The following is a 16,623-nucleotide window of genomic DNA, read 5'->3' as shown; positions in this document are numbered from 1 at the left end:
TTTTTTTCAATTAAAAAAATTTATTTTTTTCTTATTTTCAACAGGACGTCAATATCATTTCAATATTTTCATTTAACATAAAATAAATGAAACTGAGATTTGCGATTTTATTTCAATTGAAATTATCATTTACATACATTGTACATAACGTGCTAATATCAACCCCATAAAATATGTATTTTTTATAATAAATAAACATGTGTAACTAAAAAAACTTTACAAAATTTATTTTAAAACATTAAAATAAAATGAAAGTTAAACGTTCGCATTTCGAAATATATATATAATTTTTTTTGTCTTATTTTCTCTTTACCGCCCACTGTACGTATTGCTACATAAGCCGCCTACTGCACTTGCATTTTAGTAGTGTATATATTTTTATAATTTTAATTAATTTATTTGTCCTAGAAATATTTGCATTTTAAAATATATATATATCGCATTTCTAATTAAAAACTTGTCTCAACCAAGCGGTCAAAGGTCAAAGCTGAATTTGGTTTTCGAAATAGCTCCGTCTTTTAAGCAGCTCCGCTTCGGCCAACTACTTGCAGCTTCTATGCATGTATTTATATATATATGTGTGTGTATGTTACGTATGTATTTTATATGTGTGTACCGCTACTTTGCGCACGCTCTCTACTTGGCCGTGCGCGCCTTATTGATGTTGGTCTTCTCCGCCTCGGTGAACTCCAATATACTCTCGATGGCCTGCAAGTGGCCCTGTGAGTTCTCCTTATCGGTCAAGAAGTAGTAAATGGCGCTCTTGAGGAACTGCAGCGTCACCTCCGGGTCGACATGGGTGCGGTTCTTTTGCGCCTCCAGCAGGCGACGGTAAATTGTCTGCACGTGCGGGAAGGAAGGGAAATAACAGTATAAAGTGAGCGCGTTTTGTTTGACGCTAAATTTTTGTTTATTTACATAAAATTTTTTTTCTTAAAAAAAAAAATTAAAAATTTAATTTTTTTCGTTGATTTTGAAAATTAAATTAATTATATTTCAATAAAAAAATGTTTGAAATTTTTGCGTGTAAAAAAGTATTTACAATAAATGAACTAAAACGATTTGTGCTAATTGACTGCGAATTTGGTAATTATGAAATTTTCAAACCATTTACCTACAAAATAAATATTATATGCAAGAATTTGTAAAAAAAAAATGCATGAATTTATAAAAACATATTTATATTTATGTAGATTTGATGTTTTATGAGCATTATTACAATGAGACATTTAGATTGTAGACATCTGCGATTATTATGAATATTACCGGACATGAATAGTAAATAGTTATTAATGCGTGATGTGATTTGAAACCTTTTGATTTTTTTTAATATGACATGCTATATATGTATAGTTTTTCGGTTTCGTTGCGTTTTTTATATTATTAGAAACTGGCAATACCTTTAATGTACACTAAATGTAGTTATAATTATATCTCTTGCGACTATTAAACGCCTAAGTCATTCAAAAAATTATAAAGTTTAATAATCTATGATTACAAGTGTAAGTTAACAGGGCACTACATACCTTGATCCATATTTTTCTCTCTCAGAAATTATGAATTTTACGAAATAAATGCAAATAATTACTTTTGAAATTATATGGTATTTAAATTTAACTTAAATTGAGTCTCAATTAAGTAAGTTAGGATTTGTTAAGGAATGTTTAAGGGGTTATAACCACTTGGGAATTGGATAAAAAAGTTTCTTTCAAATATATGTATATACAGTGTACATATATTTGAGAATATTATCTGAAAAGTTAAAGGCGATCCGGCTGTTGTTTCGAAGATGTAGACATATTTGGAAGAATTGTTTAACTTAGTATAAACGGCTCCCAAAACTATAAGCGTTTTTTCCTTGAAACACAATTAGCAGATTGAGGAAAATTTCTCCGAAACGGCGTACAAATTGACTTGAAATTATAACACGATCTTCTTAGATGTTTTTGTAGATAATAATCAAGGGAATAAGACAATAATGTTGATACTAATTTCGTATTTTAAAACCATTCTGAAGTGTGATTTTTTCACACAAAAAAACAAGCTGCCTTTTTTGGGAACCGACTCAGCAAAAACTGGGAGCGCTTGGCTGGAAATCCTGACCTTGCACCATCGGACCACCATTTATATTGTTCTATGCAGAACACCCTTAATGGAATAAAGTTGGCTTCAAGAGAAGCTTGTGAAAATTACTTGCCGCAGTTTTTGCCGAGAAACCAGAAAATTGGTTGATTAAAGGTCATTATAAATATAAAAAAGATAAGTTGAAGCTTGATTGGAAATACGAAAAGACTTTTTCGACTACCCTATGTATTTATATATTTTTTTCTTTTTTGAGTTTTTTTTTTAATAAAAAAAACATTTTTTCTGTCTTACAAATGGTTATAACCCCTTAATACGTTAATACCTCCGTAGATAAGTGTATAGTATGTACAATCTAATAATTATTTTCTCAACATATTCTAACTCATTGCACCATTGTGTCAACACTACCAAATAGTAACTCGCTTATCTTTAAAGTACACCAGCCTGTCAATTGTATGACAAAAGATCGATCACTGTCTATATTTTGAGCTCACTTGCGTTATTTTTATTAAGAAACAACTGTTTTCATTGCAAAAAAAAATGTTTGCTCAAAACTTTTTTAGTCAAAAAAAAACCAAAAATTTTTTAGACAAAAAAAATTGTTGACCAAAAATTTGTTAGACAAAAAAAAATTTTAGCACAACATTTTTTCAACCAAAAAAAATTTTCTGAAAATATAACCTTTTAGCTGAAAGTATTTTGTTGAATCTACTGCCTGTTCATAAATCTCACATTTACTAACGAAAAATTAAGGCTTAAGAAACAATATTAGTGCACTTCGAGTTGAAAAAAAAGTTTCAATACACCTAAGTAGTCTTTCAGAACTGTCCTCCAACCTCTATAGACCCTATCAAACAAGAATATTCTATTCAAATATATATTAATTTATGCATGCTCTTTAATAATCCACACCTTCTTGAATTGAATTGACGCCACTTCCCAGAGATGGTACGAATGTATGCAATGTACAAAAACAACAATACCGCCGTGAAATATGAAAATTCAACCAAAACACCGAAGAAACCAAATGACAGAATACAAAAAAAGCAAAAATGTGGTTCGAAAAAAATCAGTATGAACACCAATACCAATACTATACCAATACAAGTACAAATAAGCACACGAAAATAAAAGAAATAACCCAAATAAATGCCGAAAAGTAAATTAAACGCATACAATGCACATATTTTAGTAAATAAAAAGAAATATAATAGAAATTAAAATAACTATTAAAGAAACTAAAATAAAAAACATATAAAAATGAAGAGAAAAACAATTTAAAGGAATATTGAGGAATCGGTATACTAAACTACGAGAAATTTACAAACCTTCCGGGCGCCAAGAACCCATAACGAAATTGCTTCTTTTGCAGTAAGGAGAGCATGATTACTGCCGCTTTCTTTTCTACACCCAGCTGCCTATAAAATATATGTAGTATATATATGGTAGATATTTTTTTTTAAAGATACAAAAACATAGTATGTCTGATTGTAGTAAGTTTTCAAAGAAGTTGAGTCTCAAAGGAAATAGTTTAGAAGTGGATATAGTGGATAATTACAAAGTTTCACAACGAAATTAGTTGGACTAATTAAGAATAATTAACAATAGGTAAATACGCAAAATTCTAAATAAAAAAAAATTCAATTGAAAATTGTTAATATACGCTTATTAAGCAAATCAAGGGTATATACGCCTAAAATATACATAGTGTTTTTTACAGTTACTTTTCATTAAATGTATAATTTTATTAACAAACGTACTTTGCACATGTTAGTTAGATAATTTTTAAACTGTAGACATGCAATTTCTGTAATTAAGCAAATATTAAAAAAAAAATTAATATTCATTTTGCACTTTTTGCGCAGCTATAGCTACCGTTGCGTGTGTGTGTTTATGTTGCTTTCAACAGTTTTATTTAGAGTGTACTGCTTTTTATTAAATAATAATAGTAATAGTTTTTTTTAACCATGCCCTCCTTGCATACTCAATAATATGGCACAAATTTCATAATCTTTGCACACAGCGGGGAACCCCGGCTACTTTCGAAGCTGGTCAAACTAACTTGATTATTGAAAGCTGATAAAATGTGGCAAATGAAAAGTTCATAAGTTTAGTAGAATAAACTTTTAAAATCTAATTAAATTTTGTTTCAATGTCACGCTGTATTACAAAGCAAAATATGTTGAAGTAAAAATGAAAAGTAAGACTTTGAGCGCACATTAAACTTATAGACAAGCTTGCTCGGTTTATGACCTGCACTTAATTAATAATAAGCATATTTATTAACTTTGCTATATAACAAATTTTATAAGAAATTGTAAAAAAAAATTAGAATGTGCAATTTTTAGTCATATTTATAATTAATATATGTATATAAAAAAAATTTTGAAATTTTTTAAAAGTATTTAAAAAAATATTTTTCTATATTTGATTATATTATTATATTTTTTCTATTTTTATTATTCTTTTGTTCTGTATAAATAATTTTTAATTTTTAAAAGTAATTAAAAATATTAGAAAACCCTGGCAATATTTTTTTTATTATTATTTTATTATCTTCAACTTTATGCGAAAAAATATGTCAAACAATTGTTTTTCAAAAAATCAAAGAAGTATAACAAATAATCTTTAATGGATTTCTAGAGAAACTTTTACAAAACTTATATCGTTCAGTTTGAGAGAGAGTCTAATTTCTGTTTTAAATCTATGAAAACTGCGATATAAGACAATATAATTAAGAGAGAAATATGCTGCATTTTTTTTTTGCTTGAAAATTCCTAACCTCAAATAAAAAAAATATTCTAAAGGTATTTCAAACTTGTCTATTTCTTATTTAATAACTATTTTTTACAAATTCCTAACCTCAAATACAAAAAATATCTAAAAAATATTTCAAAATTTTCTATTTAGAAGTGACAACTGCGAAATAAGAAAATATTATTATTTAACAATAAAATTCCAGAATTTTTTTAATTACTAAACTCAAACAAAAAAACAAAATTGTATTTCAAAGGTGTCTATTTCTAATTTATTTATTTTTGTTTTTTAAGAAATATGCGGCAAATACAGTATTAAAAATTCCTAAGCTCAAATATAAAAAATATTTCTTAAAAAATATCTATTTAGAATTTAGGACAGTGAAATATTATTATTTAACAAAAAATTTGCAGCAAACATTTTTTGAAAAATTCCTAACCTCAAATATAAAAAAAAATTTCAAAAACTTCTATTTAGAACTGAGAACTGTGTTATAAAAAAAACATTACTTTTTAACAAGAAATTAACAGCAAACATTTTTTAAAAAATTCCTAACCTCAAATAAAAAAAAAAATTCTTAAATAAATATCTAATAAAATATTTCAAAATTTTATATTTCGAATTGAGCACTGGGTGATTAAAAAAAATAATATTATTTAACAATAAATTTACAGCAAAAAATTTTCAAAAAATTCCTAACCTCAAATTTAAAAAAATATTCAAAAATTTTTATTTTGAATTAAGAACTGTGTAATAAGAAAATACCATTTTTTAACAATAAATTTGCGGCAAACATTTTTTCAAAAATTCGTAACTCCAAATATAAAAAAATGTATACAAAGTAAATCAAAGATATCTGCCAATATATATTTTTAATTATTTTGCTTTTCCTATGTCAACTGCGTAATAATGAAATTTATTATATTAGAAACTTGCCTCAAATATTGTTTTAAAAATATATAACCTCAAATAAAAGTAAAAAATAATTTATAATGAATTAAAAAAAATGAATTTATATAATTTTACAAAAATACATTTTATCAGCTTTTTTTATCGCCGTATAAATAAATTACGATTTTTTAATAAAAAAAACCCTCTAATTAAATATTTCTCTCTCCAATTAAATGAAACAAATTTTTATACAACGCTTTGCAGAAAACTGTCAAAATTTTAATAGAAATCAGAAAATTATTGTGCAAATATAGTAAAAATTAGAAGCACAAACATTTAAACATGAATAAATAATGAAATATGCATACTTTTAAAACAATAAAACTAAATAGTTGCAAGAAAAATTGCACTGTTAGAGATTAATAAATACAATAATATTATGCTTAGTAAATATTATATACTAAAACGCGACTAAATACATATACTATGTATACAAAAATTTAAACTGTTACTTGTTGCCACAAACTGCTTTTAATTTTTTTATTACTTTTTTTTTTGTTTTTTTCTAAACTACAAACCATATAAAACTTTTAAAACTAACAACTAATAATAATTTTCGCATTCGCTTCGTTTATGCATTTGATTGAATAATAAAATTTGCTTGCAAACAAATTAACTCAAACAAATGTTTATGTTAATTCAAATGAAATGATGTTATTTATGCTGGTGGTTCACGCAAATCTAAATAAAATGTTAATAAATAAGTCAAAAACACTCAACAATCATAAAAAAATAATTAAATTTTCTGTTATGCTTATTATGAAAATGTTATTTATGCTTTTTTATGAGCTATGAATTTTCTATTGCTGCTAAATTGCCACCATGCAACAGTTGCTCTGCTAGGCAGACATCACTCACATTAAAAAATTAACATAAAAGCCAACGAATTATTCACCTACGAATGTAATGCAAAGTGTCGAACGCAACTCGTAATACATATACCGTTACATATGTATGTAAGTACAGTTGTATAGTGATATAAATATATGCAACACACGAAAAACACTTAAGAATCACAATGCAATAAAATGTAGTATGCAAAATAATATTGAAAATAGTATGAAGAATATTTTGAAAAATCTTACGCGTATATTTTCCAATTCATCTTGTGTACTCTGCAACTGATGCAACAATTCATTGATGGAGACCTTGTTATCCGGTGCTCGATAAGCTAATTCGAGAGCCTGGCGTTAGACGTAAAAGAAGTAAGGGAAAAAATACCGTTAGTCCACATATAATATAAGTATACATAGTAAAAGACGGTACAGCAAGCCAGTGAGACAGCCCACAGTACTGAAGAACAACCTCGGCGCCCAAAAAAAGATTGAAACTAAGGAACTGGAAGTTTTACCCCTTGAAAGTTGTTGCCAAACACAAAAAGAGCTTGCAGACTTTTCGGAAGTCACTCAAGCAGCAATTATAAAAGCAGCTGAATACATTCAAAACTGAATAATTTGGATGTCAAATGAGTTGAGCCCAAGAGGCGTAGAAAGACGAGAGGGCTTGTCAGAAATGCTGCTTGAACACTACATAAAGAAGTCGTTTTGCAACGGATTGCAACTAGAGATGAAAAATGGATCCATTATGAAAGCACTAAACTCCAAAAAAATCGACGCTAAATCGACGGCAAGGCCAAATACTAAGATACTCGTATTGTTCTCTAGTTTGAGTTTCAAAACTGTGAAACCATTACTAGGGATTACTACCGGCAACAACTCATCAAATTAATACGAACGATTGCCGAAAAAAATTTAGAATTGACGACTAGACACGAGTCAATGATTTTCCATAATGACAAAGCTTGGCTTTACATTGCAAGACCGGTTAAAAAATACTTGGCAAAAGCAGTTTGGAAGTTTATCCTCACTTGACTTGTAACACAAAGCACTCTGTTTACCATTTTTTCGAAGCGAAGCAGAGTACCCTCACTGCAATATGGTTCACAGCAGAACAGGGTATCAAAAATTGGCTTGATTCATTCTTGGCCGACGTAGTGATATTTGGATAGCATCCAAAAATTGCTAGAAAGATTGGTAAATACTATTCTATTTTATACGTTTTTCTTAAATTAGGGTTCAAAATTTGGAAAAACCCCGTATAGGATGAGTAAAATCCTTATCACTTTGAAATACTTCCAAATCTCAAAAGAAGAGATGTTCAAAGCAATTTTTATGAAAAGAGCTGAACTCCTCTAAACCGATGCTCAACGTATCTACAGTGGTATCCTGGATCAAAATCTAGCTCAGAACAAAACCCTCTTTCTAGTATCTACGTTTAACCTGAAAGTGTTCCCACATTTATGCTGGCTTTCCAAAATATCTAACCCCACATCCTTCAACGGCTCACCTGATCAGCGCGAGAAATACGCTCTGCTTCCTGTCCCTTCTGGTACATATGCAAATACATTTTGTTCTGCTTATCCTCATGTTCGGCCAATTTACGTTGCAAATCCTCCAACTGTTTCTCCAACTCACGTATACGTTCTTTGGCGTGCTCATAGTCGGGTACAATGTCGGCATAACGTGTATTACACTCTGCCAATTTCTGCAATAAAGCCTCCACTTTATCATTGTGTGAACGTTTCATCTCGCTGCTGGCACCATCTTGTGTGCGAATCAACTCTTCGATTTTCTGTTCATACATGCGTATTAGCTCCTGACGCTGCAACTCGTAGTTTTTAATGGTGGCTGTGTAGTCTTCTTCGGTGTCACCACCACCAGCAGCGCAGGTCTCATCGTGACATTTACTGTCGACGGCGACAATTGCCTCGTCACTACCACACGCAATATCCTGTGTATGGGCAACATAAGAATCCTTCGAATGTACCGACAAATCTTCGAAATGACCCGAATCGGCAAAGGAACTTTGCATTTCCGACGTCAGCGGTTGTGTGTGATGCAAATGCTGACTATGTGCATGATGATGATGCAAATGTTGATTGGGTATATGACGTGGACTTGACTTGGTCGCATCATCGACCATATCAACAATCGGCGAAACATCCTGGGACGTCTTTAGTTCAGCTTCGCGTACCGTAACTGCATCGCTCGAGGCAGAACGCTCTTCAGGTGAGCTCAGCGAGGCTTTGAACAGACGCAACTCGACAACTTCACGTGTGAGGCGTAATATTTCCGAATCTTTCTGTTCGAGATCTTGCCGCGCCATACATAGTAACTCCTTGAGGCGACGTATCTGACGTGAAGCACGTTGTGTAGGCGTTAAATAATCGGGTCCCACCTGACCCGCATAGTTGGAGCAATGTACAACATATTTCATCTTGCGGCCGCTAAACGTAGTGCCATTACTGTGGACGGTAAGAGAGACGATAGGTACATTACTTATATATACATATATAAAAGGCGCTTTAGACTTACCGTGCCACATAGGGATGCTCACAGGACATGGTCGAACGGCCGGAAGTTGTGGTCGCAAACGAATACATCGAATCTAAATCATCGTCCAGGTACGTGCACGGCGAATCCGGTGTGACGGGCGGTGTCTTTGGCGTTAATTTCGTCTCCTGTGCAGCAGTCGGTGAAGATTTAACGTAACGCGTGCCGACTCTAACGTTATTTGGCGTTTTCGGTGTGGATGCGGTGTTTGCCGTTATCCTATTGCCGACGCTTCCGCTTCCAGCTAGTGTACCTGCTGCTACTGCTGCTGCCCCTACTGTAGATTTCGTTGTCGTTGTTGTCGAACGTTCGCCGCCACTACCGTTCAGATTCAAAGACTGTGTGTGCGGCGTGGAGAAAGGTTGAAATGTTATTAAAGTGAAAAATTAGTTTTCGGGCAGTGAGCGCATTCGACGCCCAGCGGACAATGGGCAGCGCGCAAAAACACAAACAAACTTGCGCAAAGCTACAATATTTTTAATTTTTCTTTTATGATTTGTACGTACGTATGTATGTAGATGTGTACTAACAAATTAATGTTTTCAATACTTTCTATTCATGTATTACCAGCTAAATTGTGTTGATTTTGATAGTGTGTGCTTGCTGTTGTTGCTATTTTTGTGGTTAATTACTACTAAGCGGTCGATTGGCTTGCAATTTTGTTGTTATTCTTTTTTCATAATTTTTTTTTGTTTTTGTTTTCACAAAATGTGAAGGTAACCGGCGCGTACTGGGTATAAGTGGCAGCGACCACTACAGCCGCGCTCTACTCACAGTGTCTATGACGAACTATTTAGTTACTCGCCGCTGATGAATTACTGCTGCAAGCTGCGCAGAATGCTTGCAATGCTTAATGTTGCTTAAAATGGTAATCGTAAAGCAAAACAGACAGCGAAATTAGGTATTCAATGTTTGCGTGCCGCAGCCACCGCGAACCGCGCAAACCACTCGAGCGAAGTTCGTTTTTTTTTTTGTTTTTGTTTTTTTAATTTAATATCTTTTTTTTTTGGTTTTGCCGATGCTGCGGCAAACTGTAAATTGAGAAATAACCACATGAATCGCATCATTCGCAGCGCACTGAAGTCGTAAAATTACGTCTGCTACTAAAGCTCAAACCTGAGCACTATTAAGTGATTATCGTACCGAAAAAAAATCTAAACAAAAAAAGTTCGTAAATATGCAATTAGAAATAAAAGAAAATCAAGTGCTACAAAATAGTGCCGGCGAGCTCATTTTAATAGCTGTAACATAAATAGTTGTGGTCAATTTTCTGCTCGAGTGATGGATGTGCCGATAAGCTGGACCATGCCACAGCCGGCCGCGCGTACGGACGGCAGTTAGATAAAAGTTAAACTGATGAATGGATGCACAAGCGAAATTGTAAAACTTTGGATTAGCAAATTAGTGTTCCCGTTTTGCAGCGTGTGACCGAAAGGCAAACAACAACAACTACTACTGCTCTTGTGCACTTGATTGGCTCGACGGTCTGCGCTTAGTTCATCGCTGTTTAACCACAACACCTTTCAACCGCATAAACCTGCAATTTCCTCCATAATTATTTAATTTTTATCAACGCTTTTCTTGTGGTGTCTTCTAACGCTCTTTCGTAGCCATTAGTGGACTTGTCTAAAACTCTACCCAAACTTTATGTCTTCCAACAAAGCTCGCATGCCTTTTACCGTTTGCAATTTAGACACCGCGACATTTAGCTAATTTTGCATACATATTTATATGCTACAGTTACATGGGAAGTCTTAATAATGCCAATATGAAAGGGTTTACTTCTACTAGATTTATTTTCATTTGTTGGACTAATACTATTAAGAAGAAGAAAATACATGATTAACGTCTTAACAAGTGTAATTTCAGGATAAACCATCTTATACCATCTGATCAAATTTGACCCGGACTGACCCATTAAAATATTTTTAAGGAGAAGGAAAAACATGATTAATGTCTCCACAAGTGTAATTTCAGGATAAACCATATTATGTCATGTGATCAAATTTGACCCGGACTGCTCCATTTAAACATTTTTATGTTAGTGTGAAGTTAGATCTACATATGTCAAATTTGGTATGGCAGCTGTTTGTTTTCCAAGCGAAAAGTTTGTTTGACCATTTTTACCTTGAAAAAAAAATTCAACAACGAGTTTACTTGAAATTTTGTGTAGAATCACGGCTACAGAATCGTTCAAAATCTTACAGAAGTGATTTGGGACGACTTCTTTATCACGAACACAGATATTTGAGTGGCACATAGCATTCAGAAAAGGTCATTAAGACATTAATGATGATAACATCGAAAAGGATAAAGAAGCAACCTGAAGAGATTCAAGAGCTGCCATTTCATCCAAAAAAAACAACGGCTTGGTGAGGATTATGGGCCGGTGAAATCATCGGTCCATATTTCTTCAAAAATGATGCCGATGAGAACGTAATCATCAATGGCGACCGTTATCGTGCCATGGTAACCGACTACTTAATGCCTGACATTGAGGCTCATGATCTCAGCGACATTTGGTTTCAACAAGACTGCACCACTTCCCACACATCGCAGCAATCTATGGATTTATTTAGAGGATATTTCGGTGAGCAGATAATTTCACGTTTTGGGCCGGTCGATTAGCCACCGAGATCGCGTGATATCATACCGCTAGACTTTTATGTAGACTGGATATGTAAAGTCTAAAGATTACGAGTATGTGGACAATCCCGCTTCGATTCAGGCCTTGGAGAAAAATACTTGTATTACGTGTGTCCTGCGCCACGAGTCATCAAAAATTGGACTAAACGGATGGATCATCTGATACGTAGCCACGGCCAACATTTGAATGAAATACTCTACAAAAATTAAATGCCAAAGAATGTTCTTTCAAATGTTAATAAACATTCCCCGTTAAATTTGAAGTTTCCGTATTTTTTTTCTTTAAAAAGTGGGGAACCTCGAAATTGATCACTCTGTGTTAGCTCAAGAGGGGAAAAGTAGATTAAAATATGTGAATGTCATTTCATCAGATAGCTATACATCTTGTCTCGGTTGACAAATTCGGTATAGGATAGTATACGACGAGCAGTATAAATTAATGGAGAAGACTTGTGCTATTAGAGAGACTTTTAAGTTCAACATTTGGTATATTATAAACACTTCAAGAGACTAATTAATGGAGCCGTTTGTGTTCTCGGCACGAATAGTAATTCCATCAATAAAATAAGGAAATGGTTTTCGAATCCAGCGGATCACAGGGTTTTATTTTGTGAGCAAAGGCAACATTCCGGTCCTCAGGGTTTTTGCTGATGATGATGATAACGACTTCGTAATTTACACAATTGTCGGACGGCCAATCGAGAAGCAGAGAACCGGTGGATATACTTTGTACATTTATTATCATTTACTTAAATTTTATGTAGACCGATAAAAAATGTATTGATGGCATTGACTTCATTATAATTTCAGCTATAGATTTATATTAATGAAACTTCATGGGAACGATTCGTGGAAATTTGCTGTTCTTTCTTAAGAGTGACGAACACACACATTCTATAGTATCTATGTATGTTTGGGTATATGTATGTATTTGCTTGACCTACTGTCACTGCATTTTTATGGCCAGAAATCAAGAAATGAAAATGGAGCTGATTTGGCTTAAAACCACGGGTTGTAGGCTATGTTTACACGAATATAACTATACGTAGCACATATACATATTTACATATATATATGTATATATTACATATATATGAATATTAAGTTGTCACAAATATTGATGACCACTATTAAAGTTGCTCATACCAGTTGAATACCTAACATACCATACATATGAACAAATTTTTATGTTGGTATTTAGTTTTAAATAAAAAGTAGGTTAATATGTTTTAGTGCAGAACTTTTTCAACCATATTGGCACACTTACGAGTGTAGATGTAACTGTAGATATGTATAAAAAAGCGAAAAAAGACGTGAGAACCTATGCAACTATGCGACGAGAAAATACTATATAAATTACTAAGGTATGAATAGGCAAATATGTATGAAAGTAGTACTACCAGCTTCTTGTATGCAAAGTCATTAGTTCTATGTATATATGTATGTAAGTATGTATGTGCTTGCAAACATTTCATGCGAATTGTGTTGCAAAATATGAAAGCGAAAGAAAAAAGAACCTTTGAAAATGTGGTCGTGTCAAAAAACCTGAATGAGTGACACTTTACCTGCCATAAAAATAGGCTTTTCTTTGCACAAATGTAAGCACATGCAATACATATGTATGTGCCTGCAGAAGTGTGCTTGGCTTATTTGCTACTGCCCTGTAGGAAATAGTAAGTTACTAAATATATATAAAGATTTATTTTTAGGATTTGGAGCAGGTTATAAATCACGTATGATGTGGGTTCTACTAAAAGTGCGATAAATCAAAAACTAAATATATCAGAGACATAAAATTTTACACTAGAGATGTTATGAAAAGGAGTTATGGAAGCCGGTGAAAAAATTGTACGATGGTCGTGGCACCGCCCACTGTGTGGTGAAATCATATATCTCGGGACTCGACCGACCGGTTTCATCGACTATTGGTACGTGACGTTCTTCTCACATTCCTATGCAAAAATAGGCGAAATCGGACTACAATCACACCTACTTCTCATATAGCAAAATTTTTAATTGACAAATCAAGAAGAAATTAATATAACGTGACCCCAGTATCTATAGTTGACTTTTAACCGAAATTATTGATAAATTTATAGGACATACAATTGAAATTCAGAGATAATTCTTTCCCGACAATATTATATCTGTTTTTCAAAAATGGGTTGAATCGGATCAATACTTCCCTGAGCACCCATATATCTAATATAAAGATTTTCGAACTTCCGGGTGACTTTAAACCGCATATATCCGCCATTTGATTTATGACAGTTACCGAGGGTGTTTTACTTATAACTGTGTATCTTCTTGTCTAAAATGGATGAAATTGGGCGAAAACTTGACCCAGTCTCCATAAAACTAATATCAGAATTTTCGAATATTCGACTGAGTTTGCTCCATATGATTTTAAATTGTTTGTGGGGTCCCTTTATAAAACCCAGGGAACATATTTTTAGTATGTGGCATGTAAGTAGTATGTGGTACTGGTAAAAATAGAGAAAATCGATCAATACTACCCAAATTTACGTTACAAGTTTTCGAGAGAAAGGTTCTGCGGAAGGTTTATGGTCATTTACGCATTGGTAACGGCGAATACCGCAGTCGATGGAACGATGAGCTGTACGAGATATACGACGACATTACATAGTTCAGCGAATTAAAAGACAGCGGCTACGCTGACTAGGTCATGTCAACCGAATGAACAAAAACACTCCATCTCTGAGAAAAGGAAGCAGAGGAAAAGCAAGACCTCCACTCCATTGGAAAGACCACGTGGAGAAGGACCTGGCTATACAGGAATCTCCAATTGGCGTCAAACAGCGAAAAGGAAGAACAACTTGCCCGCTGTTGTAAACTGGAATCGCGTAAGCGGTATCTACGCAAATTAAGAAGAAGAATATGACATAGTGGTCCGATATCGACGGTACCGACAAATGAGCAGCTTCTTGGAGAGAAAAGGGCGTGTACGAATTTTCAGATGGATATCCCAAAAACTGAGTCACTAATTCGGGCATGTATACAAGCAGCTAAGTCGACTCAGATCGTCACGCTTCCAACATTTCTTTCTGAAACTTAATACACGCTGTTGAAGGTATAAATAATCAATCTCTGTGCTTTTCAAATAATTTTTAGTTAGTTGAACGTAATTTGCTCACATATTTCCTATAGGCTTCATTCAGAGGTTCACATCCGTTTATGTACATATGTATGTGTGTATAGTGCATATATGTCAATTCCTTTTTCATCCATAGAGCAAGCCCAACCAAGCGGCCAGAAATGCTGCCTAGTCTTTTGAGTGCAGATATTAAATTATGCAATTACTACAACACTTGACAGCGCGAAACAAGTCTTTATTAGAAGGTAGCCTGAATAGTTGCGCTAACGGCCGGAAAGGTATGGAGGAGCATCAAGTGTGCTTGCGCACATAAAGCACTTGTACACGTGTGTGGGCAAATAATTGAATGCTCACAGCACAGAAAATCGATATAAAAACTAATGACAACTTTATAGCGTGCGCCTACACACACACCTACACATACATACATACATAGGCGTGTAAATAAATATAGAAAAAATATGAAAAAGAAAGTAACTAAGGAAAATATTTTCAATTAACACGAACCTATCTTACTTTTATGAAATGGAAAGCGATGGAAATGAGAACCATTGATTGCAATGTTTTAAATGAATGCATACAACTGTGTATGTATGGATGTATGTATGTAGTAGTGCGCTAAAACTTGCCAGCCAATTTGTCGTGTGGACGCTCGTTATTATCCTGCAAGGTTTTTGTGATTTGGCATGCTGCCAGTATTGCAATAAAAGTCCATTAAGGGAACGAAACTATAAAATCCGTTACAAATTAGTTCGGGGCGCTGAATAACAGGAATCACTTGATAATATTTAAAGAATGAGCGTTTACAATTTTATCATTTATAGGCAATGTTGCGATTGCATATTTTAATGAGAAATACAGGCATGTACATATAACGGTATTTTTGTATGAAATAAGTAAATCGATATGCAGGATACTCAGCAGCGAAAACGGAAGGAAGAGATTGATTGAAATGTGTTTGTGTGAAAATATACATACATACTTTGTATGGTAAGGACACATGCCAAACCATCAAATTCTAACTATTTTGTCTATACAGCTATTTTCTGCTATTAGTTTCTATTTTTCGGTAAACAAAAAAACAAATGAGATACTCTATTGTCTCTATTTGTTATCTTGAATTTAAAAAAATAACTTTTCTACTGAAAACTTGTCACAATTTACCATCGATTATATTGAATCCTTGCTATTAACTTCGCGTAAGAACATTTTTAAAATACAACCGTGTGTGTTAGCGCCGAAAATACAAAATAAATTAAATGCAAAAAATAAAAATTAATACAAGTTTAGACATTTGAAAATCTTAACAACACTTATAAGTAATTTATTTATTATTTTTTTTTTGGAACTTGACACTTGCACCACGCCAAAACAGAAAATCAACTAAGTATGCACCTGAGATTTGTGCACCACAAGCGCCAAACGCCAATATGGCACAATCAAAGGAATGTCAGGAATTGCTGAAACACTCATTTTGTGAGTGGTATTTTGTGCTTCTTCTCACTACATGTTCTCTTTCTTTCTTTATATGCTATTACAATTTTCCAAACCTTGTGGGTTTATGTTTTTGAAAATATCAACAAAACTAGCACCCTTAAAAATTTTGTAACGACTTGTGAGCGCATAGAACTGAGAGAGAGAAAATGTGAAAGCTGAGCGCCCAACTTGGTGGTGGCA

The 16,623-nt window shown here is 33.1% G+C and overlaps 1 protein-coding gene across 6 annotated transcripts in view; it reads right to left on the bottom strand.

Annotated features, from left to right (window-relative positions):
* Positions 1–65: 65 nt before the first annotated feature.
* Positions 66–16,623, bottom strand: part of LOC105224395 (protein quick-to-court) — a 48,370-nt gene continuing 31,812 nt past the window's right edge. For 4 of the 6 annotated variants that reach the window (XM_049461611.1, XM_049461610.1, XM_049461605.1 and 1 more), the window contains exons 4-8: positions 9,168–9,523; positions 8,140–9,097; positions 6,879–6,977; positions 3,414–3,503; positions 66–840 (exon numbers count right to left, since the gene is read on the bottom strand). In XM_049461611.1, coding sequence (XP_049317568.1) covers positions 637–840; positions 3,414–3,503; positions 6,879–6,977; positions 8,140–9,097; positions 9,168–9,523 — 1,707 coding nt within the window. In that variant the 3' untranslated portion in view covers positions 66–636. The remainder of the gene's footprint in view (positions 841–3,413; positions 3,504–6,878; positions 6,978–8,139; positions 9,098–9,167; positions 9,524–16,623) is intronic. The other 2 variants (XM_049461613.1, XM_049461616.1) reach the window with 1 other exon arrangement.

Source organism: Bactrocera dorsalis, chromosome 1 (assembly GCF_023373825.1).
Source record: "Bactrocera dorsalis isolate Fly_Bdor chromosome 1, ASM2337382v1, whole genome shotgun sequence".
NCBI lineage: Eukaryota > Metazoa > Arthropoda > Insecta > Diptera > Tephritidae > Bactrocera > Bactrocera dorsalis.
This window is presented reverse-complemented; position numbering and strand designations above follow the sequence as displayed.